Source organism: Chelonoidis abingdonii, chromosome 2, assembly GCF_003597395.2.
Source record: "Chelonoidis abingdonii isolate Lonesome George chromosome 2, CheloAbing_2.0, whole genome shotgun sequence".
NCBI lineage: Eukaryota > Metazoa > Chordata > Testudines > Testudinidae > Chelonoidis > Chelonoidis abingdonii.
The window spans coordinates 167,295,807-167,322,568 of NC_133770.1; the positions used below are offsets into that span (position 1 = coordinate 167,295,807).

General features: G+C 44.4%; 2 protein-coding genes across 3 annotated transcripts; both read left to right on the plus strand.

The window, feature by feature from the left end:
• The first annotated feature begins 1,084 nt into the window (after nt 1–1,084).
• GOLGA7 (golgin A7) lies at nt 1,085–17,185 on the plus strand. Its single transcript, XM_032774567.1, has 6 exons — nt 1,085–1,170; nt 1,573–1,705; nt 4,818–4,970; nt 10,399–10,500; nt 11,745–11,808; nt 15,831–17,185. Exons 2-5 carry the CDS (start codon nt 1,595–1,597, stop codon nt 11,790–11,792), a joined length of 414 nt encoding a protein of 137 aa, XP_032630458.1. The 5' UTR covers nt 1,085–1,170; nt 1,573–1,594; the 3' UTR covers nt 11,793–11,808; nt 15,831–17,185.
• Nucleotides 17,186–20,339: 3,154 nt separating this feature from the next.
• GINS4 (GINS complex subunit 4) lies at nt 20,340–26,762 on the plus strand. 2 transcript variants are annotated; one of them, XM_075062785.1, is made up of 7 exons: nt 20,340–20,387; nt 21,134–21,220; nt 21,993–22,106; nt 22,629–22,726; nt 23,603–23,691; nt 24,220–24,310; nt 24,599–24,781. In XM_075062785.1, the coding sequence occupies exons 1-7, from the start codon at nt 20,370–20,372 to the stop codon at nt 24,693–24,695; spliced, it is 594 nt and encodes a 197-aa protein (XP_074918886.1). In that variant the 5' UTR covers nt 20,340–20,369; the 3' UTR covers nt 24,696–24,781. The 2 variants fall into 2 exon arrangements, with proteins under 2 accessions (XP_074918886.1, XP_032630457.1); XM_032774566.2 differs by having other exon boundaries at nt 20,344–20,465; nt 24,599–26,762.

Genomic DNA, 26,762 nt, shown 5'->3' on the forward strand with positions numbered 1-26,762 from the left:
TGAAGTACTTCCTTTTGTTTTAAACCTGCTGCCTATTAATTTCATCAGGTGACCCCTTGTGTTATATGAAGGGGTAAAAACACTTCCCTACTCATTTTCTTCACACCATTCTTGGCTTCAATAGCTTTCTGAGAGTCTAAGTGCACTATATCGACTGGTTCACACTTGTCCATGTTTGTAGACCCTTCAAGGAATTTTAATAGAGAGGTGAGACATTATTTCCCTTTACAAAAGCCATGTTGACTCTTCCCCAACAAATCGTATTCACCTATGTGAGATAATTCTGCTCTTTACTATAGTTTCAACCAATTTTCTGCATGCTGAGGTTAGGCTTACTGGCTTGTAATAGCCAGTAGTGGCTCTGAAGCCTTTTTTTAAATCCAATGTCACATTAGAAATATAACAATAAGAACTTATTAAACACTATTACAATCAAATACGATTGTTTCTGATACTATTGTGAATTGCAGCCTCTATTCCCATTGCACTTTGAAAAATGATTATTAACTTTCTCAATGCTTAAATATTAAGTGTATTAAACTTCCTTCCAGTGCAAACATGGAAATTGATCAAAATCAGAGGGAGGGAGGGAGTGGAGTAACCCAGCTAAACAATCATATTATCAGCCTGCATTCATCTGTCAAACGTGTCTCCCAGGTAAGGGGCCACACCAACAGGTTATGGGGCTTTGCCACCACAGACACCGTGCCCTGCCATGGGGAGAAAGGGCTGGGCCACAGACTGTGCCATGGGGAGGGAGGACAGTGCATGTGGACTGTACCATAGACCGTGCTATAGGGAGGGGGGACGGTACCTTAGACTGTGCCATGAGGCCCGTGTACGTGGGCTGTGCCACGGCGGGGTGCAGCTGTGCCGCCGGGCTGGACCTGAAGCGCCACAAGAAGTCTACGAGCCCATGACAGGTTACAGGCCTCTGAACAGAAGAGTGACGCATGCGCAGAATCTCATTCCGGGCGCAGAGGCTGGTACATGCGTACAACAGCCCAACTGTACACCCGGTGGGAGCGGCGCATGCGCAGGGCTCTTCCTAGGGCTCCCGACATACGGCTCTCAGCGAGATTGGGGTGGTGCTTTTACGGCAGTCGTAAGTGAGTGCGCGCGACAGGCGCTGGAGTCGGACTGGAAGGAGGAGGAGGCCTGGCTTTGTCTGTAAGGGGGGGGCGTGGGCCGGAGTTCGGGGGGCAGTGTCCTTGGTGGGAGTGTGAGTGGGCAGGGGACCTGCAGAGGAAATGGGTTCCTGGCGGTTCTTGTTCCAGAGCGGAAGGGAGGTGGGCTTCTCGGGCGGGCTGCGGGGATGGGATAACCAGGCAGGGCAGGGGGTGAGTTTCCAGTCAGTTTCAAGCTGACAGTTTGAATGAGGGAGATTTCAACACTCTCACTGAAACTGACAATAAAACAGCAGCTCTGCTGAGGGGTAGGACAAAGTCTGTCTGGAAACTCATCCTTGTGGAGGGGCTGTAGGTCCGGGGGGCAGCTTGGTGTACTGCTGGATTTTAGGGTGACGCTGGTGGTGATCATGTAGTGTGTTGGACCCTTTGTTTCTTCTCACAGAACAGGCAGTTCCAGCTGTGCGATGCGGCCGCAGCAGGCACCTGTTTCTGGTAAAGTCTTTGTCCAGCGAGACTACAGTAGTGGCACCAGGTGCCAGTTCCAGACCAAGTTCCCCCTGGAGCTGGAGAACAGGGTAAACATTTTGTTTTAACTTATCAGGGGTTGTGTTAAGGACGGGATCAAGAAAGGCCTGAGCTAGCTGCACATGGGTGACCAGAAAGCATATGTGCTGTACATTCCTCCCTGCTTCCTGTGCTGGAAGAAGAGGATGTGATAGGATGTGCTCAGAATGAGTCCTTTATTATTTACAGCCAACCATGTATGTGGTGTTTTCCCAGTAATTAAGGTGACTACTTCCTACATGCTTATACAAACTACCCTGTGCACAATTTTTTTTATCAGTTTGAGTTGTTAGCTGTGGGGTGGTAGTTAGAGTAGATGACAGGCAGTCAAGACTGATTATTTTTTATTATTATTTTTCCTACTTCAGTGACTGGTTTACTGTGTAATCTTTGACAAGTCACTTTACTCTCTGTGCCTCAGTTCCTAAACCTGTAAAAGCTGTACCTGCCTAACTCGGAGTGGTTGAGTCTTAAAGGGACACTACCAGCTTGAAATCTAACCAATTTTATAAGAGTTAAACGTAGTCTCTAGTATAAAACCATACCTGAGATCTACTGCCAATTTTTGTGGTTTTACAACATTTTCTAAAGTGCACTAACTGGTAAAATAGAAGGAAATATTTTTTTGCTCTGCTCTTTTTCAGTGAGCTTGCTTGATTCAAGTAATCAGGGTAGATTTTTTTTTTTTTAAATAGAGGCAAAATGGATTCTCCCTTTAATTGTTTTGCTAAAGATTTAGGGTCCTTCCATGAGGCACTCTAAAAGAGTAATGGAGTATTAAATTGGAAACCATATATTAAAAATGAATTTTAATAGTTAATCTTAAACTGCCTTTATTCAGTGGATGGTGCTGCTTTATCTCTTGGAGATTATACTTCGCCGATACTTCCTCAACGAAGGCCTCTGCTTAGAAGAAACTTGAACCCATGGGAAATGAGATTATCAAAGTGGTTGTAAGATGCATTCTATCTTTTATTTTCAGTTAATAGGACTATGGTTTAAATAGTACCAAATTTACTACAGATAAAAATGGAGCCTGCCTTCCAACCCACATTAATAATCTGACTTTTAAAAAAAATTTAAATTTACTGTATGGGAACGCACAATGCCATCTTGGGTGCATTCAGTGTTAATTATTCGAAAATTGTCAGAAAGATGTAGACATAGTAACAAATGTTTTCTTGCCAGCCTAGTGGCTTGTGCTGATGAGGTAATTGCAGCGGTGAGGTGATACTTTGTCACTGAGTAAAAGGGTATGGACAGGGCTATAAAGGAGCAATCCGTAGCAGTGCCTTTCAGGAAGGCCTTCTGGTGTCATGATTTGTGTTGGGAATGCAGCTGGTCACTAACAGAAGAAACTGAATAGTAGCAAGGGTGAGAATGGCACCTCACAAGCTGGATAAAATACATGAAAACTCTACAGTCCTGTCTAGACTAGCAGCCTTTAGGAGGTAAATCAATAAAGTTCTTAAAGAGCGGTTGTGAGTGTGGGAGGTCTGACTATGGGAAAGATATTTATACATGAAGTTCTAATATAAAATCTAATATGTTTTAAATATTAGTAAATCGATCCTTCCAGCTTCCGTAACTTGCTTTATATAGAAGCAAGTTTGTGTCTGCATTTGTCTGCTTTCAACTCTGAATATCATACAATGAAAGGGATGGAGACTTTATCTGGATATCACTCTGCCACCTTTCATTTGCTGTTCAGTCTTTAAAATACAGAATGTTCAATAAACCTATAGTTCATACCAAGCATTCTGAAACATGCATAATTAGAATCAGAGGTGTGGGAGGAGTCCTTTCACTATAAAGTCTGATTAAAGGAACTAAATCTACCTAAGTCTCAATCTCTTACTCTAAACACTGTAAAGTCTTTATTATAAATACTGACTTTGCGCATATCAGGAATGGTTGAAACACTGAATAGGAAGCAGTGTATAAAAGCCCATGCATTTATCTTAATGCAAGCTAAGGGCTAGATCCCACATCCCTTGTGCACCCAACTCTCCTGTGGACTATAATCTTTATTTTTGATAAAGAAGTAGAAATTCTGTTCATTTGTATAAATTCTTATTTCTTGTCAGCTGCTCTTTTTTTGTTCATTGATCATTATTAGAAGACATTTGATTCTGATGTGAAAATCTAGCCATAGCAATATGCTTAAAATGCTCATTCTCGTCATTTATGAAACATTGATATTTACGCTTTCTGTAATCCTGAGGAAAGGTGTCCCTTGTAACAATAACACAAACTACATCTGTTATGCCAGTGAAAAAGAAAGCATGTATTGTTGTGCAGTTATGTCTATCACAGAGCTTTCTCAAGGTGAGGCTATTCTGCTGAGCCTGCATGTCAGTGGCCTCACAGGTAACCTCTCAAGTACTTTCTTTCATTTTCTTAGTGTCAATTGTAATGTTTTATTAAGCTACAAAATAACCCCTCCTTGCCAATTGCTCTTGTCTTCTATAGCTGGTAAATGTCACTTTAGGTGCTGTTTCTTTCTCTCCTGCCCTGTAGGGAACACTAATCACCTTGTTTTTTCCATGTTAATTTTATTAATAACTTGGTTGATCAACTCTACCATAGTAATGCGAAATAGTCAAGGCCTTCAATGAAGAATTTATTTTTGAAATCTAGAGGACCTTCCCCTCTAGATCAGCAGTTTTCAACTAGGTTGTAGTTTGAACCTAAAAACTTACACATAATGCAGTTTAAACAAGGGCTGTAAATGAGACACGGACGATGAACCACATTGTCAAAGAATGCCTGCTGACTGGGTTCAACGGTGGCGTAGAAGACCTGCATCACACCACTGAAGATGCCATCGCTTGGCTAGATGACTGTGCACACACTAAATAAATAAATAATGTGGAAATATGCATTTGATCTAATAACTTTAGATCACTTAGCTGCTATTTAACCAAATGCTACAATTTATGGAAGTCATTCAGTACCTAAACAAAACCTTTGCTCTCCATGTTGTGTTTGAAACTGTCTGGAGGTGACATGGCTGGTTAATGGACTGTTCTAGCACAGAAGCTAGATTTCTGTATTGGGGATCAGTGAGTTCTGAATGAGAAATTTGCTGGTCAGTCTTGTTAAATTCAGTCTCTTTTTCAGATTGATAGGCAGCAGTTTGAAGAGACGGTTCAAACTCTAAATAACCTTTATGCAGAAGCTGAGAAGCTTGGGGGCCAATCTTATCTTGAAGGATGTCTGGCCTGTCTGACTGCCTACACTATCTTTTTGTGTATGGAGACACATTATGAAAAGGTGAGCCTGTTACGTTTCATGCAATAAACTTAAAGCAAATGAAACTCACAATGTTGTGTATGAAAGTTATGATCTGTCAACAGAAGTGTTTTGCTTTTTAACTTTGTTTATAAGGTTTTCTTTTATAACAGTATAGTTCATCACTGTAGTACAAATACAGAATAAGCTTTCACCTGCTAGCCTAGCTTCCTGAAAAGTCCTGGTCTGTTCTCCTTTCACTTATATCGGAGAGTTGCAAGTATATACGCAGGGAATAAATGCCAACTTGAGTCACTAGTTGGAGAGTAGCAAAGAAATAAAATGTCATGTTCCAGATGTGCGAAGAGATCATCCTGCTGCTTGGATAAACTATAACCATACAAAGATAATGTGCAGTTTTAGGAGAAAAGTCAAAGAATTTTACACTGAATGTTTGTTAATTTCTTACGGGATTAAATTACTGATGAGGAGAGAGTTGCTCCACAGCTCTGTAGTCCAAGGAAGGCTCCTCATTCCCCCTAAACACTCCAGTCACTGGCTTTTGTCCACCACCACAAATCCTCTGGCGTTTATACTGCTGTTAGCTTACTTTTCAGCATCTTCCTCTATTTGTCTTCCACTACTTGTTTTATTACTTGTCTTCCTGTGTGTTTGGATTTTAGTGAGATGTTAAGGTAGATGATGGTGGGGGTATAACTACTCCAGATCTACCTCTCTCATACACTTATACAACACCCTCTGTTTGAGATTCTCCAAGCACCAGATAAACATTCATTAAGGGCCCACTCCAATACCCATTACAATATTTCCAGATAAAATCAAGTTTTTCATTGAGCATTGGATTAGTCCATATTCCCCTCTTCTGAAATCAGTATTATGCCCATTATACAGGTCAAATCAAGTGTAGAGATTTTAAGTGACCTGCTTTGTGCTGTACAGAACTGCTGACTTCCAGTCCTTTGATGAACGACTAGATAATTCTAAATTATAAAAATGTTGTGGTCTGATAACTTTTTAAAAATGAAGATTTTCATTCTTGTTTAAACACCCTGACACACTGGCTTGAGGAACTAGAACATTCATACTTTCACACCCACATGCATCCATGCTTACATATGTGGTCTGAATTTGGTATTGCCAGTTTCTCTTTATTTTTATACAGTCTGAGTTCGCAAAGCCAGTGAGTAGACGGGCAAGTCAGTATCTGAATACATTCAGTGTCCCTTCTTTAAATAAAAGGAGAGTTTAAAGAAGCCTGATAATTTAATATTGCTGACTTGAAATAACAACATGTTCCAAATCATTCTATTCAAGATTACTGCTGCATATTATATATCAGGGGTCAGCAACCTTTCAGAAGTGCTGTGCCGAGTCTTCATTTATTCACTCTAAGGTTTCACGTGCCGATAATACATTTTTGTTTTCAGAAGGTCTCTTTCTATAAGTCTGTAAACTGTTGTTGTATGTAAAGTAAATAAGGGTTTTAAAATGTTTAAGAAGCTTCATTTAAAGTTAAATTAAAATGCAAAGCCCCCCAGACCGGTGACCAGGGCTTGGGCAGTGTAAGTGCCACTGAAAATCAGCTCACGTGCCGCCTTCAGTACCCGTGCCATAGGTTGCCTACCCCTGTTATATATGAACAGAAGCCTTTTTTGTCATCCCTTCTGAGCTGGCTGATAAATTGTGCTTGTTTGCGATATTTTATTTATCTAGATATCTTTGGCCTATCTGATGTCAGAAGAGTGACTTTAAACCTTAGGCTGCACCAGCTGAAATGTCTTTTTACAACTGAGAACTAGATTGGGACAGGGATGGCAAGGCAGATAATTTTTCTTTTCAAATCTCATCGGAGAAAATAGCATTCCTGGTCATGCTAATAAGAACAGAGCAAAGAGATAGTTAATTCTTTTGACTAACTCTCTTTAACTTTGTGTCTGTTGCTCTTACTACTATACTGTGTAATTTATTTGAATATCTAGTTGATTTTACAAATAACTTTTTTGACTCCCTCAAAATAAGATTGATTTCCGTAATGTGATCATCATGCCATTTTCTTTAATCAGTATAGATTTCTAAATACGAAATATTGCAGAAAGCTCACCAGAAAGCTCATCCATCAAAACTTACATTTGATTAAACAGAGCTAGAGTGTGTCCCTAAGTAGTAACCCTTAGCAGAGTATGGATCGATGCATTTCAGGAATTCTTTATTTGAAATCAGTCATGCAGTCATTTTGTAAGAGACTTAAGTAGTAATAGATTGTGGAGATGGATAGGACATCTCTAGTTTCCACTTCTTGCGGCTTGACTGAGCAGGAAATGGGAGAGTTGGAGAGATCTGAGCTGGATATCTTTATGGCTTGCTTGCTTCCATTATGTGTTTGAAGAAGGCTGACACATACCCATTGAGAGATAAGAAACAAAACTCTGCCTAGTAAAAGCTTTCTGAACTGAAATTTTGGGAGGTTTCCATAAATCTGAAGGAGCAGTGTGTGAGAGAGACCAAAGTGAAACTTCACACTGCTAATAAAATACAAAAGTCACTCAGTTAAGACTGTTTCAGAGATTGTATTGGTTTTCTGCTGTTACTGTGTATAGTCTCTCTCTTAAAACAAGATACTCTTTGCTTTATACATACATATAATTTCAATTTCCAGAAGTTAGTTGCATTATGCAAAGCTTTATATTAAGGTGTCCTTGCTGAAATTACTTCCTTGGTTTGATCCTAATCTGGATGCCTTTCTGGAAGATATGCTTTAGTCAAACACAAGTTGTTGGGCTCCATTCAAGGGTAACTGGGTGAAATTCTACAGCCTGTGTTAGACAGGAAGTCAGACTAGATTATCTAAGGGTCCCTGCTGGTGACTATTAGATCTAATATCTCAAAGTATTTTAACTTTTCTTGGCCCAGTATATATGCAGATTAAGCATTCCCACTCTGGTATTTTTATGTTCTAGAACCCATTTCAGTTTATTTTCTCACCTTTCTTTCTAATATCTCTTAAATATTTAAATAGATGCATGACTCAGCGGTTGTGGAAATACCATAAAACTGGTAGAACTAGTAATGTTGGAGATTAGCCAACTGCAAAAGCTGGGTTTGATCTTGCTTTAGGGTTCTGTTCATTTTTTTTTTTTTTTTATCAAATAGCTTTCAGTGAATTCTGTTCTTGAAGTTATCAGTTTACCAAACATTTCTGTAGTGAAGTGACAGAAACAACATCATCTGTGTAAAAGCCTGTCCTGTGTCTGCATTAAGTCTACTAATCAGGGTCCTATCTGGGACAAAGTAGACTGAACCTGTATGAAGCAAGAAGTGTATGGATGGCTCTTCTGTTTTGACTTTAACAATCAGTGTGTGAACTATTTGGGTCAAAGCGTTTGGAAATTATACTATATAAAACTAGTGCAGTCTGTTTGCCTTGGCTTACACACAGGCCAGAAATGCAAGTTAGCACTTGCCCCAGGCACTATTTCGATAAGGGCAGTGCTCTATGCTAACATGCAAAAGGATTCATTTAAAGGGAATGCTGGCCTGGGGACTCCTGCTGCTTAGACAGGTGACAACTGGTACATCACAAAGGTGACATTCATGCAGGGAAAAGCAGTAGCTATGTTGTTCATCAGCAGACACCTTTGTTTTATTTGGACTTATACCCAAGACACTGGGTATTCCTGCCATAAGTTATTAGAACAAAATATAAAATAGTAGTTTTACACCCCACCCAACAACCAACAGAATTCAACCTCTTCAAAACTGCCCTCCCTCATCCAAGCGCACCCACCGCCATGTAATGTAGCAGGACTTGTTGGATTAGGAGACAGCAACAGCACCTCTGAGTTTTTGAAAGGTGGGGGAGAAGAGTGTTATCCAGTAAAGAGACAGTTGTTGGACTAGAGGAGTCGAAGCAGTAGAACAAATGGCGCAAAGAAGGCCTCATGCTTTTCTATATTTTCATCAGTGATCTAGCAGTAAATGCAAAAACACTGCTTATAAAATTTGTGGATGACACACAGATTGGTGGAGTGGTAAATAATGAGTACAGGGTAGTCTGATCTGAATCGCTTGGTAACCTTGGCCCATTCAAACAAAATGTATAATTTTGCATTTAAACAGTAGTAAAAATTCATCTAGGAATAAGGAATGCAGGCCATATCTACACACAGTGGGGATTGTATTCTGGAAAGAAGTGACTTGAAAAAAATATTTAGGGATCATAATGGACAGGCAACCAAACATGAGCTCCCAGCACAGTGCTCTGACAGAAAGGGCTAATGTGATGCTTGGCTGTATGAAGGGTGTAGTGAAAAGGAGCACAGAGGTCATTTCTTTTTACCTTTGTATGTGGCCCTCGTGAGACTGAAACTAGAATGCCACATACCAGTCTAATGTCAGCATTTTAAAAGGGATGGTGAAAAATCAGAGCAGATACAAAAATGATTTGGGGGTTTGAGAAAATTCCTTATGGTAAGAAACTTGAAGAGCTTGATCTATTGATCTTGTCAAAAAGAAGATTGAGAGGGGACTTGATTAGTGTATTAAGTATCTTCCTGGGGAGAAAATACTAGGTACTAAAGGATCCTCTATTCTAGTGAAGAAAGGCATAACAAGAACCACTGGCTGGAAGCTGAAGCCAGACAAATTCAATTTAGAAATAAGGCTTAGCAGTGAGGATGATTAACCACTGGAACAAACTACCATGGGAAGTGGTGGAGTCTCCATCTCTTGAAGTCTTCAAATCAATATGCCTTTCAGGAAGTTATACTTTAGCCAGACACAAGTTGTTGGCTTAACACAAGGGTAACTGGGTGAAATTTAATGGCCTGTGATACACAGAAGGTCTGCCTAGATGATTTAATTGCCCCTTCTGGCCTTGAACTCTGAATCTGTGGAAGACGCATGTGGGGGGAAAACAGTTATTTTTGGAGTAGCTAAGATCAGCACTTTGTATTTGGCATTCTATTATTAATGGGAAATTGACATGTAAGGAAAGGGGCCTCTTCTCTCTTTTAGAGTCACACCATGACACATAGTAAGCAAATTGCTTGAGTAATTTAAACTGCATATTTTCATAGCACTATACAGGGCTTTTTTCCAGGCTATAGCCTATATTAACCTCCTGTAGCACAGACACACTATTATACAAATGTCCCCCTGTCAGAGAATCTTGTTATGATACAGCTGTCTCCTGACCTCCTTGCAATATAGTTTCAGTGCTGGTATAGACAAGAACACTACCCATGTATCCTTCCCACCCACTTCCTGCCAAAAAAGAAAAAATAATAGCCTAGCTATGCAATAGGGCTACAGTCCTAGCTGTGTTAGTGGAGCTGTGTTGCTAGGTCTTTCCTGACCTGGTTGTATTTGTAGTGTAGATGGGGCTTTTAAAGGAAGGCTGATGTGAAAACTCAAACAGAAAAACTGTAAAGTCTGTATGTTCCATCACCAGGTTCTTAAGAAAATTGCCAAATTCATTCAGGAACAGAATGAGAAGATCTACGCACCCCAGGGCCTCCTCCTGACGGACCCCATCGAGCGAGGACTAAGAGTTGTATCTTTTTATGGCTTCTTAATCCTCTTCTGAATTCTGTCCTCAGAGCGGTAATAGTGCATCTTACCTCACACAGGCTGCATTGCATGCTGCAGGCACCCATGATTCTGTGATGTTATAAACACCAAGGAGTATGTGTTTTATAAGGTCTCATGTGTAACATACTGAGCGGTTCCTCTCAAACTTTATTAGGATAAAAATACTATCCGTTTAGAAAGTCTCTAATAAAATATGAATTGGATAAATCTGTTCCCTAGAGCTTTCTTCAGTACTATTCAGAAGCAGAGTATCTTCCTTCAACCTCAGCTACCTCTGGAAGATACAAGTTAGCCATTTAGAAAGGCTAGCTGACTTCCTAATAGAAATAAAACATGGAATATAAATGCTCTGTAGAACTATTTTAAATGTTGGTCTTGGCTTAGAAACAATGCATTGTTGCTCCCACTGGTGCCTATGGTAAAATCTCCTCCACAATCTGCCTGAGTGATGAGGTCTGTCCCCCGGATTTTGCTCTTGGCTACAGCTGTCCTCCCTACAACTTTTCTAGGCTTTGGACCTCACTGCAAATGGCTTAGCATTCTAGTCACCATTTTTCTTGGTGGTTGTGGGGGCATCTTGTAGCAATAAAAGAGGAAGTATGAGTAATACATTTCATCTGTCAAGAATTCTGAACTCAAAGCCCCTTTGAAATGCATAGGTTCATAGTGTGTGGTGAGTTGTCATCCTAATTAATTGCAGTTCCTTGAGTTTATCTGAGTAGTGGCCCAAATAGCTTACAGCTGTCAGTTGTGTAATTTCATTACTCTTGATGTGCTGTGCATTTTTGGGGGAACTGTAAGTACAGAAAAGTGACTTGCATTTGGTAAACAGACCTGTAAATAGTGATTTAATTTGGTAATTTGATAATTGAACAGTGGAAGAGTGCAAAGCAAAAACTTGCCTAATGACCAAGCTGTCTGTTCGTAAAAATGTTAACCGCTTTACTGCAATATTACAAATTCTTTATGCCTCCAAACAGACGTTTTTGTCTAAAGGCAGGTTGTAGCACAGGCCAGAATGCAAAGCCAAAAGCCAAAGAATTTTTGCTTACTATAGTTCAGAAATTTAGCAAAATTCCCTCTCTGTGATGGCAGATGTGAGGCTGAAAGATCAAGTACTTCACTGCCTTGCTTTTGTTTCACTTGCCTGTTTTATCGCCATGATTTTTCTATATAGCATGTTTTCTTAACAGCCATGCTGTGCAGATTGAAATTACCATTTACGAAGACAGAGGACTGAGCAGTGGAAGATAAAACTAAGGAGTCTAAGGTAAATATTAACTTTGCATTAGATATAAGGTCAATAACCTGCTTCTGTAAATTCAGAAGATGCAGGTCTTCTCCCCTGCTGAGACTGAATGTTTATCCAGCCACTGCATATAATCATAAGGCTTTTTAAATACATCTTATGTGTGGATTAGATTTTGAAATCCCACGGAAGTTGTAAAAACACCAATACTTGGCAGTATGCTGCTGAATGATGATGTACTTCAGAAGACACCAAATTTAACCTTGATGAAAACCAGATTTTAATTAAACATGCATAAACTTGAATCTAATTTATGCTGTACTGCATCAAAAATCATTATCTCATGAGTTTAGTAGATCCCAATTCTGCTGATCAGTGCAGAACTTTAAAAATCATGTTTAAAATGTAATGATTGAATTTAATTACTGTTTAAATGACTATTCTGGATTTCAGAGTGACTCCTACTTATTGCATAAGGTGATATGGGACTCCCATTTAGTCTAACATGCTAACGCTGCAGTCAAACTAGTGTGTGAATGCTATCGGCTCTTTCAAGCTAAGTAGTAGTGTCAACCCAGGTCAGTACTTGGGTGGGAGACATCTAAGAAAAATCCAGGAGCTGCAAGATGTAGTGTTGGCAATTTAGTAGGTGCTGTGGTGCCGCTTGCTCCCTATAGTCTGTACTGAATCAATGCCACAGCCTGAGGTTAGGGACTCTGTTGCTGGAGCTGCCATCTTGTGCTTAAAACTTCCTCTTGCACTTTTCATAGGAATCAAGATATTAACCCCAGTATCCTGACTCCAATTCCCTAGCAGAGTGTAGTTATCTTACCCCATCAGCATTATCTTTTTGGTTCAACTAGATGAAGTATTCACTTCCTGTGGACTACTAAAGTCACTGCATTTCAATGCTGGTTGAAGTGATCCGCCATTTATCTCTTAATTACAACCAAGGTTGTGACTCTTCATGTTCATAAAGCACTTAGTGCCTCCCACCCAAGAATCTCAGTCTCAGTACAAAGTATTTTATCTGCTGGCCTGAGTAGGAATATCTCACAGCAGAAGCCAAATTCTACCTAACATGTACAGCTGAATTCCTCCCAACGCTTTTCCCTCCTTTGCTTTGCTGGGTGCCTCTTGATTAACCTGTGCCTACAATTCTTCTAAATGGAATTTTTTTTCCACAGGTTTGTCTACACTGTGCATAAATCATGTTAGAGAGCTTTACAAATCACATGCGAGTAACCTGCTGTGCTCTAATTGCTCAGTGGAGACCCTGTTGGTGTGAACTAAAAGATACCTAGTCTGCATTAACATTGTCTGGGTATTTTTTAGTTCCCCCCATCAGGGTCTACTTGGGGCAGTTAGAGCGCAGCATGTTAGAGCACTCTACAAATCACACCCCTCTAATGTGCTTTGCCAGCACCACGGAGACAAGCCCTGGGGCTTGGGCTACGTTATAGACTTATGTCGGTATAACTATGTCAGGGTATAGAAAATCTGCATCCCTAAGTGATGCAGTTATATGGCCCAAACTCTTGGTGTAGACAGACAGTGGTATGTTGCTGGAGGGCTTCTCCCATCGACATACCTCCTGCCTTTCAGGGAGGTGGGATATCTACACTGACAGGAGAAGCTCTCCCATCAGCTTAGGTAGCGTCTTCACTAAGCACTACAGCAGCACAACTGCATCAGTGCAGCTGTGCTGCTGCAGCACTGTACGTATAGACAAGCCCTGAGAGGCTCACCAAGCCATGACAGGAAACTTTCCTAGAGTAGATGGCTGAATATTCTTTTCGCTGCACAATAAGATGTGAGATATCAGAATAGTTTGTAACAATGTGTTACTTAAAGATGACTCTTCTGATTTAGAATGTCCAAACTGATTGCTCTAGTTATTAGCACTCTGGAGCCTGATATACTGTGTGGTTTTTGTTTTCTGCCATTGGGAGCAAGTTTGTTTTATCAGTTGCAGCTGCATCCACTTGGCACAATCCATTTGTCATGACTCATTTCACAGCTATTATTGCTAAACAATGTTTTTCCTAGGTGGTGTAGGTTTTGAGCAATTACACACAAGAGCCTACTCTATCAAAGTTCAAACAACTGTGAAATTTCTAAAATGGGGAAAGATTTACATTAGGAACTTCTGGATAGTTTCATGAATTGCAAATATTTTTGTTCAACACAACTTTGTTTTTGAAGCTGCATATGTATCAGGAGCATGCCCAATATGGAACAAGGGTCTTATTAGGTATCTGTCTTCCCAAACTTAAACCACCAGCACCCCCAACCTGCAGCCTGCAAAGTGTCCTAGACAATCTGTTTGACTGCTGAATAGTGCGTGTGAGTTACATATACAGTTTAGAGAGAGAATCTTCAACAGCAGGGAATATGCCTACAGCTGAAAACAGGATGCACTTTCTAAGTCAGATTCTGGTTTCAGCAATGTCTGTAAATTCAGAGTAACTTTCACCAGTATTACTAATATCAGAATGTGGCCTGCTGATTCAGTGATCCATTGAAGATTTGTTTGGTGGGAAGTCAGGCTCTGAGCTTACTCAACGACGTCGAGAAACTGCATTAGTGCAGTCCCTCCAGCTTGTCACTGCCACCAACTTGCATCTTACATGCCTATGCTAGGAGCAGAGATGCAAACTGCCAGTAGCTCTTACCAGTACACACTAAATAGTCCAATTCTCTAGATACTTTACCTGTAAGTTAACTCTAACTTTGATTACTTTGTCTGGAAAGACAATGATCTGAGAGACTTCTGACTGGTGTGTCTGAATCTTCTTGCAGGTCCCTGGGGGAGATTTTCAGAGGTACAAAGGGGAAGTGGAGTTGAGTGCCTGCCTGCTCTTTGTGCCTCAGTAATCTTCCCTAGCAGAATGTGGTCATCCCACTCTGCATAACCAAAATATCTGGGTGCCCCTCACCAAGTCTGCTGAAAATATTCAGTGCTCACTTATGAAAAGTGGATTAATTTGCATTAATTTTAGAATTACCTAATTAGTATCCTTATTGGCTTCCAAAGTACTTCACATCCACTCCTTACAACTGGAGACACAGGCATTTGTATTGCAGTAGCAGCCAAAGGCTCCCAATTAAACTGAACCCTTTGGGCCAGGTTCCATACAAACACAGACAGACAGACAACCCCCTTTGGAGCAGGGGACTACAGTGAAATGGGGAGGTGTACTTTTTAAAGGCCAGAGGCTTGGGGCCAGCCAGCCCTGGTCAATTGTCAGACTCACCTGGGAAGAGAGTAGGTAACTGTAAAAACCGGCAAGTGTCTCTGTTGAATGTGGATGGCTGGGGAAGCTTCAGGAAGGGATGGTGGCCTGCAGTAGTCCCTGAAGAAGGAAGACTCCTGGTGGTAAACTTGGCAGGATAGGAAGCCCTACTTGAAAGCTTTGTTATCATTTGTGGTCATTTGGACAATAAACGGAGCCCAGAACCAAGGGGTAAAGCCTCACTTGGTGTGGCTGATAATTTGCAAGGCTCCTGAGGAAGCCAGCTGCTTATAGGAGAAATGACATGGTAATGGTAGTGGTCTTGTGGCCACAGAGGTAGCTGTTTCACTATGTGATGGTTCCAAATCATTTTAATCTTTTGTTCCTTAAACAAATTAAACTCTCCTGGCTGCCTTACAGCCCAGTCATCATTAGGTGGCTGATTGTAGATGCCACAGCAGAAGCAGGTCCTGAGAGGAGAATGTTCCATGCATAAGGCTTACTGTAGAAAAAGCAGTGAAGTGGGCATGCTGGCCTCATTGGCAGAGGATGCAGGGGAAACACAGAGATGTATTATGCCCTGTCTTGCAGAAGCGGACCTACAGGTGAAGGCACTTGCCAAGTTAGTGGCACAGCTGGGAATATAACTAAGTGCTGGCTCCCAGGCCCTTATTGTGAACCATTACACGTGCTATCTCCTCCCTGCTGCCGTACTTCTGGGAGAACAGACACCCTTATGTAAAGGTCTCATGCATGGTTCATGCAGTGTCCCTAATGTTGTTAAACTTGTTCTGTCTTGCTTTCTAGCACCCAGCTAGGTGGTGGACTTGCTGTACCAAAAAGTTCACCTACCTCCTGTCTAGAACATCATTCCTCTCCGTTGCCAGATCCATGGTGCCATCCACTAAAGGACTAACTTCCTAGACTTCTGCTCCACATGGAGTGAACCTCTGGCTGGTCAGCATCCATCTTCTGTCCTTATGGCAAGCTTTAAGTGACGGGATCATCTTAATTTCCAAGGAAAAGGCAGTTCAGCTGTTTGCACTTGAAATTAACTGGCAGATCAAGCCACCTGAAAGCAGTACTGTTCCTCCACAGCCATACAGGCTTTCCTATACAGCAAACAGACTTCAGAAAGCAACAAGTCTGACTTTGGGAGCATGTGTGTGTTTCAAAAACAAAATCTTCACTCCAGAATAAATCCTTGGGGGGAGGGGAACGGGAAGCAGGTAGATATGTCCGTTGCACAGAGTGCCTCTGCCTAGCAGCAAGTGACTCAAGGCATAGAGCATTTTAAGTTTCCAGAGCTGATGCCCTCTGGGAATTATAATGCAAATGCTTTTTGTTTTCATGTTCTAATTATTCCTAAGAACCATTAGCTAACATTATTGCTGGGTGTTTTGCTACTGCTTGAGAATCTACTGTTACTGCATTGTCCTAAATTTATAGGGAGGAGATAATGTATTGCTTGTTTCATTAAGCTATGTAAGCACAATAAAATGAATGCTGAACCAATTAATGTAATCATCCCTACTCTATCCCTTAATGTTTAATATGTGAAGTGTAATAAACTTTCTTTATGGTTTTATTATAAATATAATTTATAGGAAAATTTGATTTGACAAAGTACTAAATAGTGTGTAAGATAGTTTCTTAACTCTAGTCACTGGCAAACTGCTGAAGAGTAGAGCTGTGCAGTATGTCATATTTCCCATGCATAAACATTCCTCAGCAACGTCTGTTAAAATACCTTGGACATCTTCTGAGTAAAACTTCCTACAAATCAAGTTGGTGTAATATTTTTCTGTTGTCTCCTTCTCCCTTATTAAAGTGAGCTCTCTGTCTAGCCTTGGCTTAAGTTAGCAGAGTCCCTCCGTTTTGAGAGCTATCGTCCTTTCCCATGGAAGAGATTTACAAAAGAAGACAACTGTCCAGAACAGAGAGAGCATTTTGCTTTGTGATACTGTAGGTGCTAATACTGGATCTAAGCTTCCAGATCTAATTTCTCATACACTGATTTTTTTTTTCCTGGAGGCTTGTGTAATATTTTAACTGTACAAAATACTTGTTTTTCTAAGCTGTAACAGTGTGTTGGCCTTTTCAGACCTGTTGCAATAATTTTGAAGAAATATTAATGGATTAATAAATTTTTCTTAAATAAACTGTGTCATACTTTATGGTACTGACATGAATCCAATAACTCCCTAAGTAAAACTGATGGCTGCTCACCAAGATTCTAAAATATGTATACACTTACACTGCTATCTTACTAATATAATGAATGTTACACATTAAGGGGGTGGGCTTTCTACCAGGGCTTTGGAGCTGTGCAAAATGAGGTAAAATGAGCTGCTCCACGCTCCGCTCCAAAGCCCTGCTTTCTACTTTTTGTTAAAGCATCAGATTTTTGCTTGTGTAAACACAAAATGTTAGCAGCAACATTAGTGATCACATCTAATGTTGAGCCCATGTTGGTTTCAGTCTAGAGGTTTCTATGTCTGAGCGCACTGTAGCTCAGGCTGCACACATCAATATCTTATAGACAGTGTTTACAATTAGACAGTATTTACAAATGTAGGATGCAACTCCATACTTTTAGATAAGCAGCCAAAAGTCTGTTAAGTTTGTTCCCCAAAAGTGGGAACCGTAAGGGAGCTTAGTAAATGGAAAAATGGATCTGTATTATAAAATTGTCTGAATTAATGATAAATTGGATTTTTAGCAGTCAAGAGGACATGAATAGGTTTCTCTGAATAGTTTATAGTTTTTGGTTTGGTTAAGTAAAGGTTGTTTATAGAAGATAGCTGAGCACCTCCCTGTAAGGAATACAGTAATGATCAAGAAATAGGATGTGACCTGCCCATAACCAACCTGGAGAGACTTGATCCTGCATGCAGCATTTCCTAGGGCAGCTCAACTTGTGTATCCACTGACTGGTTCTGGAGTGTCCTGGCTCCCCTTCAGAGAATCATGAGTTTGTAGGTCAGGTTGTAAATAAATTAATAGATTGCAAGACCAAAGTGGACCATTGTGGTCATCTAGTCCAATCTGTATAACACAGGTTAGAAAACTTCCCCAACATAATTCCTGGAGAAGATCTATGGATATTATTCTCAATTATGATTTAAAAATTGTCAGTGATGGAGAATCCCTTGGTCAACTGTTCCAATGGTCATTTACTCTCTCCCTTGAAATTTTACATCTTATTGCCAGTTTGAATTTGTCTTCAACTTCCAGTCACTAGATGGTGTTAACCTTACCCTGCCAGATTGAAAAGCCCATTATTAAATAATTGTTCTCCATGTAGATACTTAAACTGTAATCTAGTCACCCCCTAACCTTATCTTTCTAAAGCTCAATAGCCTCAAAGAGCTCAATCTATCACTACAAGGCATGTTTTCTAATCTTTCATCAGTCTTGTGGTTCTTCTCTGAACCGTCTCCAGTTTATCAACACCCTTCTTGAATTGTGGACTCTAGAACTGGACACAGTATTCCAGCAATGGTTGCACCAGTGCCAAATAGAGAGAAAAATAACCTCTCTATTCTTTCTTGAGATTCCCCTGTTTATGCATCCCACGATAGCATTAGCTCTTTTGCTCACAGCATCACGCTGGCAGCTCAGGTTCAGCTCATTATCCACCATGACTCCCAAATCTTTTTCAGAGTCCCTGCTTCCCTAGATATAGTAGGCCATCCTGTAAGTACGGTCTACGTTCTTTGTGCCTAGATGGATACGTTTACATTTAGCCAGATTAAAATGCATATTATTTTCCCAACCAATCAAACTTGCTCAGAACCAGTGACCTGTCCTCTTCATTATTTACCACTCCCCCAATTTGTACCATCTGCAGATTTTATCAGGGATGATTTTATGTTTTCTTCCAGGCCATTCATAAAAATGTTAAATAGTGTAGGCCCAAAAACTGCAGGACTGTACTGGAAACATACCCCCTCAATGACTATTCCCCATTTACAATAACATTGAGACCTATCAGTTAGCCATCTTTTATTCTATTTAATGTGTGCAATGTTAATTTGATACCATTCTAGTTTAATCACAATATCATGTGGTACCAAACCACCCCAGTTCAGTATCTTTTTTCCCTCTATCTTTCTGTTCCTGATTTACGAGATGCTTCTCCATGCTAGTCAATGTGAAGGAAAACATACCCAAAGTCTTGATGGTCTGAGAGGCCCTCCTTATTGACTGATGATCCAAGGGGAGTGACCGTGGATGCTGTATCCTAGTCAGAGGAGTCTTGGCCTGTGTACTGACTATCCAGCTCCATTTGGAATGATCCATGAGTGGATTCATCGGTGCTGAGTTCTGCAATCTATTCCTGGCACCCCTGGAGCTGGGACTTCTGCGGGCAGAGTGGTGTTCCAGCGAGGCTAGCCCTTTCAGGGTGTCTGCTAAGACTGTAATTTAAAGTAATTAACAATGCTCTGCACATTTATTGCACCAGGTAGCTACCCCTGTTTCTCATTGGTTGCATCAATAAATCCTCCCCCTTTGAGCACAAATTAAAATATTTTTCAATACATTCTTAGATCTCCTTTCACTCTTAAATTACCTTGTTGTGTTTAACTGTTTCATAGAACCTTGCATTAAAATAAAAATTTCCCCTTGTTACAGGTCTCTGGGGCCTAATAAAACTGGGACTGATGCTTTGTGCTGAGCTGAGGCTTACGCTAGTTGGTCACATTACTCTACAGACCTTGTGGAAGGAAAACTGTGGAAGTTAGTCTGAACTGAGGCCTGTACTAGCCCCCTAGTTCAGTCAGAGAGAGAGAGTGTGTGTGTGTGTGTGTGTGTGTGTGTGTGACAGTCACCCACCACAGGGGGGCTGGGCCCCACACCCTCTCACAATAGTCGTGACCCTGTGTGTGGGTGCAGCGCCTCGCATGATGGGGTCCAGTTTCCCTACTGAGGCCCCGGACTGCTAAGGGGTCGCAAGGGCACAGAGTCATTATGTTCACACTGGGGGGAGGAGGCGGCTAGTGCTGGCCTGGGCTGCACCCCAGGAGGGGGCGCAGATGCTCCTGGGGTTGTGTGGGGGGACCTGGGGGTGCACAAGCCAGTCAGGACCAAGGTCCGTCCGTCCGTCCGTCCATCCAGGAATTGCTCCATCCCTGCCTGGGCCGGTCCCTGGATCCGTCCGTCCGAAGGGCTGCCCCGCCCTGCGCGTGGATCGGCGGGGGGGGAGGACGTGGCTCGAGGCTCTGGCCGGGAGTCGCGGCCCCTTTAAGCCGCCGCGGGGGAGGGGGAGGGGAAGCGCCGGCCGCAGGGCAGAGCGCGCTGACGTCACCGCGCGCCCGCCGTTGGCGGGAGATCCGGGCCGGGATGGCGGAGGGGCTGGAGGTGCGCGAGCTGGACTCGGACGGGAGCAGTGAGGAGCTGGTGCTGACCCCCGCCCAGCTCCTCCGCAGCCTGGAGCAGGTGGGCGGGGCCGGACGCCTGAGTCCCCAGGGAGCCCGGACTCCTGGGTTCTCTCCCCGGCTCTGGGAGGGAAGTGGGGGCTGGTGGTTAGAGCGGGGGGGGCTGGGAGCCAGGACTCCTGGGTTCTCTCCCCGGCTCTAGGCAGGGAGTGGGGGCTGGTGGTTAGAGCGGGGGGGGCTGGGAGCCAGGACTCCTGGGTTCTCTCCCCGGCTCTGGGAGGGAAGTGGGGGCTGGTGGTTAGAGCGGGGGGGGCTGGGAGCCAGGACTCCTGGGTTCTCTCCCCGGCTCTAGGCAGGGAGTGGGGGCTGGTGGTTAGAGCGGGGGGGGCTGGGAGCCAGGACTCCTGGGTTCTCTCCCCGGCTCTGGGAGGGAAGTGGGGGCTGGTGGTTAGAGCGGGGGGGGCTGGGAGCCAGGACTCCTGGGTTCTCTCCCTGGCTCTAGGCAGGGAGTGGGGGCTGGTGGTTAGAGCGAGGGGGGGCTGGGAGCCAGGACTCCTGGGTTCTCTCCCCGGCTCTAGGCAAGGAGTGGGGGCTGGTGGTTAGAGCAGCAGGGGATGGGAGCCAGGACTCCTGGGTTTGATTCTAGGAGGGGAGCAGGCCCTGGTGGGTCAGATCAGGGGGGCTCAGTGTTAGGCTGGTTTATGACTCACTGTCCTACTATGCTGTCAGGCCTGGCTGAATGAGAAGTTTGCCCCAGAGCTGCTGGAGAGCAAGTCTGAAATTGTGGAATGTGTCATGGAGCAGCTGGACCACATGGTGCGTGTCTGGGGACACAGGTGGGGTCAGGGTTTGGGAATGGCTGGGCAGGTTCATACTGTCATTGCTAAACTCCATGCCCTGGGGTCCCGTGCCTGAGCTCCAGCTAGTGCTACTATCTATTCTCCTCTCCAGTATCTCCCACAGGGGGTGGATGTAGTCCTGAGCATCTTTATGATTAACTTGCATGGTCTGCCCAAGCAGTGATGGTTCATGCTTATGTGCTGAGAGCAGCAAGAGCCCCCATGCTCCTGCCATGTTGCTGTTAGTCACAGAGTTTAATATTGGCATTAGCTGTTGTTGCCCATCTGCTATTCCATAGGGCCTTCAGCATGATTGCTGTTCATCCTGGCCTGCAGCTTTTTTGCCAGTGTGGGCTGGTGTTGGGGGCAGTGCTGCTAGCCAGTTCCTGGTTCTTTATGCAGTTTGCTACAGAGACGGTGTAAATCTCCTGCGCCAGACAGCCTCGAAGTTGCCTGGATGACAGAATCAGCCATCTGCAGTCTTGACCATTACCTGCTCAAATCATATATGCTGCAAAATCTGGCACCTGGTTCTTGGATTCCCTTCTCCAAGGAGCTGTCCCACATGTTGGTTCCCACATGGCAGGGAGGAGTGGTAACCTGCATTCATGGTACAGGTGCTATGTCTGCCAGAGGCAGCTGCAATCTGGCTCTTTCCTGGGACTCTGTCTGTGGCCATTGGCCTCTCTGTGTCTTTAGGTCTTGAGTGTTTGAACAGTCTGATATTCCCCTGTGTGCCCCTTCTGCAGGAGTCAAATCTGAAACGAGCCAAGCACGGAGACCTGAAGGTCAGCATCCACCGCATGGAGATTGAGAGGATCCGCTATGTCCTCAGCAGCTACTTGCGCTGCAGGCTTGTGAAGGTAACACTCTGCTGTGCTGTGCCATGGCAACGTGACTCTCAGGAGAGTGGCTGGAGGCACAGCGTTCTGGCCACACCAAAAGCATATTGCTTTGGCCCAGGGCTCTGAGTTACGATCCCTTGACATGTTTTTAGAGTGACCAAGGTTCACCTGGGAAATCCAGTCCTCATTGGTGTCAAGCACAGCATCTTGTTCTGGGTATCACAGTGACTTGGGGGGTGGAGGGTGTCACAGTGCTGCGGTGAGCATGTTTATTACTCTATGGAGGGTCAGCAAAGTGCCATCTTCCTCCTGGAAACTCCATTGTCATCCCGCCTCTCAGGCACAGACAGCCCTGCACTGGTCAGGAACTAATCCCAGAGCAGATGCACCACCTCTGCACCTCATCAATCCGCAGTGACAGATTTCCCCTGGCTATAGAAGCCTGAATTCGGAGAGGGAGAATGCTAGGAGCTGCCTATAACGGAGCTCTCTGTTTCAATCCCTGCTGACACTTCTTTGGGGTTTTTCTTCCCCTGGCAGATTGAGAAGTTTTTCCCCCATATCCTGGAGAAGGAGAAGTCCCGAGCGGAAGGAGAACCTTCCATCCTCTCTCCAGAGGAGTTTGCCTTTGCTAAAGAGTGAGTAGGTGTGGAAGGAGGCTGGGCAGCGGGGTGAGTCAGGTCTACTCTGCAGGCTAGATCAAGGCCTGGAGAACTGGGGTTGTGTGCACTCCGGCTCTCCCTTTGAGGCTATGCTTCACATGTGTAGATCTTCCCTTGGCAAACTTGGCCGTGGCATCTTGGTTGGAAAACCTTGTCCCCTAGTGACCAGCTAACAAGTCCCTCACTCTCTGTTGGGTCTGCAGTGAAGCTAGAGGCTTGGCCCTGAGTGCTCCTGACAGTCTGGGAAGGGGTTGAAAAAAGATCCCTGCTCAGCCTCCATCAGTCTTGGTGTCTAGCTACTTGCCTCCTTCCATGTGCATTTCAGATTCATGACAAGAGCCTCTTACTGCTGCACAGCTTCCTCTCGTCTCTATGCGGCCCTCTGCTGGCAGTTTGTGGCAGGCCATTGGCCCAGGAGGTCTCACTTCAGCCACCCTAAACTATGCCAGAAAACTATGCCACTACATGCATCCGACAAAATGGGTATTCTCCCACGAAAGCTCATGCTCCAAAATGTCTGTTAGTCTATAAGGTGCCACAGGACTCTTTGCTGCTTATGCCAGAAAAGTTCCCTCTGCTTCCTGAATCCTGCTGGTGGAAAGAGCCCTCACTGCCTTTTGTGTCACCTTCCTATGGGGAGAGGCTGTGCCCTTGGGCACTGAAGGATTTGCGTGCGCTGTTCTGCTGGAGCAGAGAAGCCTTAATTTCAGCTTCTGCTCCTCCAGACCAAGCTGCTGCTGCTGTGTTCCCGTTGTGCTTATGGGTTCAGCATGTCTTGCTGGCACCTGGAGTCAGTTCTGGCCCAGCAGCTTTTGCCATGATCTAACTGACAATAAGGGCTGTTTGTTTCAGGTACATGGCGAACACAGAAACCTACCTGAAAAACGTGGCCCTGAAACACATGCCTCCCAACCTGCAGAAAGTGGATCTCCTGAGACTGGGTAAGGGAAGCCCGACTGCAGCACAGGCAATAGAATTCTAGCAGAGGCTCCCTGGGGACACATCCTGGATGAGCCCTGGAGTAACCTGAAGTCCTAGAGAGCAAGTAGTGTAAGCGCTAGAGCACTGGCGAGTGCTTAGAAGAAGCAGGTGTCTGAGCACGGCCCTCTCCATGCTGCTGGCCCTTTAGGTGGTCTGGATATGTTCACATGGCCCTCTCCTAGAATCACCCTCTGGGGAAAGACAAGGGGGTCACCAAGCTATTCACACAGGTCTCTGTGTTCTGACTTTCCTGCCCTCTCAAGTATGTGTTGGCTGGTGCATTTGGGGTTGGCCAGTCCCCTGTGATGCCCCCATTGCTGGTGCTATTGACCAGCATTGCACTGTGTCCTCATGAGCATTCCAGCTCCTCGTGAAGGTCCTGGAAAGGAGCAGAGACTGTTCACAGGAGTGGCTTGTGCAGCACAAGTGCCCTGTGCTCAATCACTTGAGCCAGGGTCAGGGCTCTGAGTGTGTTACTTTCCTTGCAGTTCCCAAACCCAACCTGGACTCCTTTGTATTCCTGAGGGTGCAGGAGAGGCAGGAAAACATATTGGTGGAGCCAGAGACCGATGAGCAGAGGTAAGTGGCATATTGCTTTTCTGTGCACTGATACATGCATGCCTTAGAAATGCCATCCTGACTGTACTCTGCTCAACTTCCCACTGCGGAGAGTGCAGGGGGTGTGTCTGTGAGTTGCCTGTCCAGCGGTGGATGGGTGGGCTGGATGGAGCAGCAGTCGTCCTTGCCTAATCTGGTCACGTTGCCGCTGAAACCCTGAAAAGTAAGCAGGAGCCCCAGGAGAGTGCAGCACATCTCTCCTCTTGGCCTGAGCTCTTCCATCTGAACCTGTCTTTCTTTCCCCTTCAGGGAATATGTGATTGACCTGGAGGAGGGCTCACAGCATCTGATCAGATACAAAACCATTGCCCCCCTAGTGGCCTCTGGAGCAGTTCAGCTAATTTAAGACACCACAAGACTTAAAGTGGCCAGGCAGAAGGCCCTGGAGTCTGGGGGGCGAGTGCTGTGCACAGGACCACCTGAGAGCATCGCTGTGCCAGTCAGCGCATGGACGCACAACAGTTGTGGACAGTTGTAAATACCCATCCAGCCCAGCCCGGGGACCCAGCAGCTCGGTTTTTCTGTAGCCTGAGGACAGGAAGACAAACAGCCGGAGAAAGGTGACATCCGCAAGTGCCCCTGTCTGGGGAACGGGGACACTGCTGCCAAAGCTGAGCCAGATCTTCCACCCAGCAGGGGCCTCTACAAAGCTGCTGCTCTGTTGTGGAGACAGCAGGTGGCACCATTGCCATGCTTATGCTCTGGGTATTGCAATGAGTTAGTGACTGTTGGAGGAGGATGTGCCAGTGTGAGCGAGGTACATTATAAAGACAACTGCAAATTCTCCATATGTGCCTAAAAGGGCACTGCCACCCACTGCCCAAGATCCTATCCAAGCCTCCTGTGCAGCTAAGTTAGGAGAGATGCTAAAATGTTGTGTGGGGAGGGGATTAGACAATGGATGAGTGCTTGTGTGGGTTTGCAGCAGGTCCTAGCCCAGAATGGCCTGGGGTGGGGCTGGTCATGTTTGGAACCTGCAGGAGCTGTGGAGCTCTTACAGGCGAGGGATGGCAAGTAGAATGATCGGCCTGAGAGCGCACAAATAAACCAGCAGCGTATCTCTGGCTCTAGCTGTCAGTGAGGAGGAGGTGTCATCTGCGTCCCTGACAGCAATTTTGATTCACTTTAGTGTATTCGTGGCACCCATTAAACAATTGGTGGCTCTTCCTGAGAGCCGGCAGCCTGTGCTCCAGACTGCATCCAGCATGGCCCGGGCATGGGCCGCTCAGTTTTTCCCGACGAGCATTCCAGTCTCCAGGTCTGTATGAGTACCTCCTCTTGGGAGTAAAGCACAGGGGCACCAGTGCTTACCAAGGTCAGACAAAAGCGGGTGGTCTGTGTCACACTCTGGGAGCGGCACCTTAGTAAGACTGGCATCCTGGCTTGATGGAAAGTTGGTTGCCAGGTCTGTGTCCCCTTGTGACCTGCCCACCTCCACTTTAGCACTGCCCTTTGCCAGGTGTAGAGAGGTGGTGGAATCTCCTTCCTTAGAGGTTTTTAAGGTCAGGCTTGGCAAAACCCTGCCTGGGATGATTTAGCTGGGGATTGGCCCTGCTTTGAGCAGGGGGTTGGACTAGATGACCTCCTGAGGTCCCTTCCAACCCTGATATTCTATGAGTCTACGAGGTGATCCATTCAGCCAAAAAGCACAGTGCATAGATTCTCCATTGCAAATAGTAGAAGTGGGGGTGACTGAAAGCTAGGAGTGGAGAGAGTGCTGGGCAGACCCTTCTGTGTGGGGGCTGAGGAACAATAGCTTAATGTTCAGAATGTGCTAAATACCAAGTTACCTCAGCACAGTGTGAAAGGGCTGCTGGCTTGTTTCCCAGCTTGATGATATTAATGGGGAAAGGAAGCTTTGAGGTTAGTACCTCATTAGGTGAATGGGGTGCTGAATGGCCTGGGTGTTGGCCTGAACATTGCTCCCTGCAGGGCAGACAGCACCCTGGGAAGGCTCCTCCTGTGGGGACAGGCAGGGTATCTGCTAAAGCAGCATACACAGCTCACAGTGTGGAGTGGCCACAATTACTCCAAGGTGAAGCTGCAGAACTGGAATTCATTTGCAAACTAGATACCATCAGCTTAGGTCTGAAAAAAGGCCGGAAGTGGTTGGGTCTTTACAAAACCTAAACTTAATTTCCCCAGTACTAATTTCTCCCTACTGTTACTCACACCTTCTTGTCAACTGTCCGTAATGGGCCACTCTCTTACCGCTTCCAACCTTATTTCTCCTCCCTTGGTATCCTGCTGTTGATTGATTTATCTCGTTAGACTGACTTAACACTTGGTAAAGCAACCCACATCATTTCATGTATTTATACCTGCTTCTGTATCTTTTACTTCATACATCTGATGAAGTGGGTTCTAGCCCACAAAAGCTTCTGCTCAAATAAATTTGTTCGTCTCTAAGGTG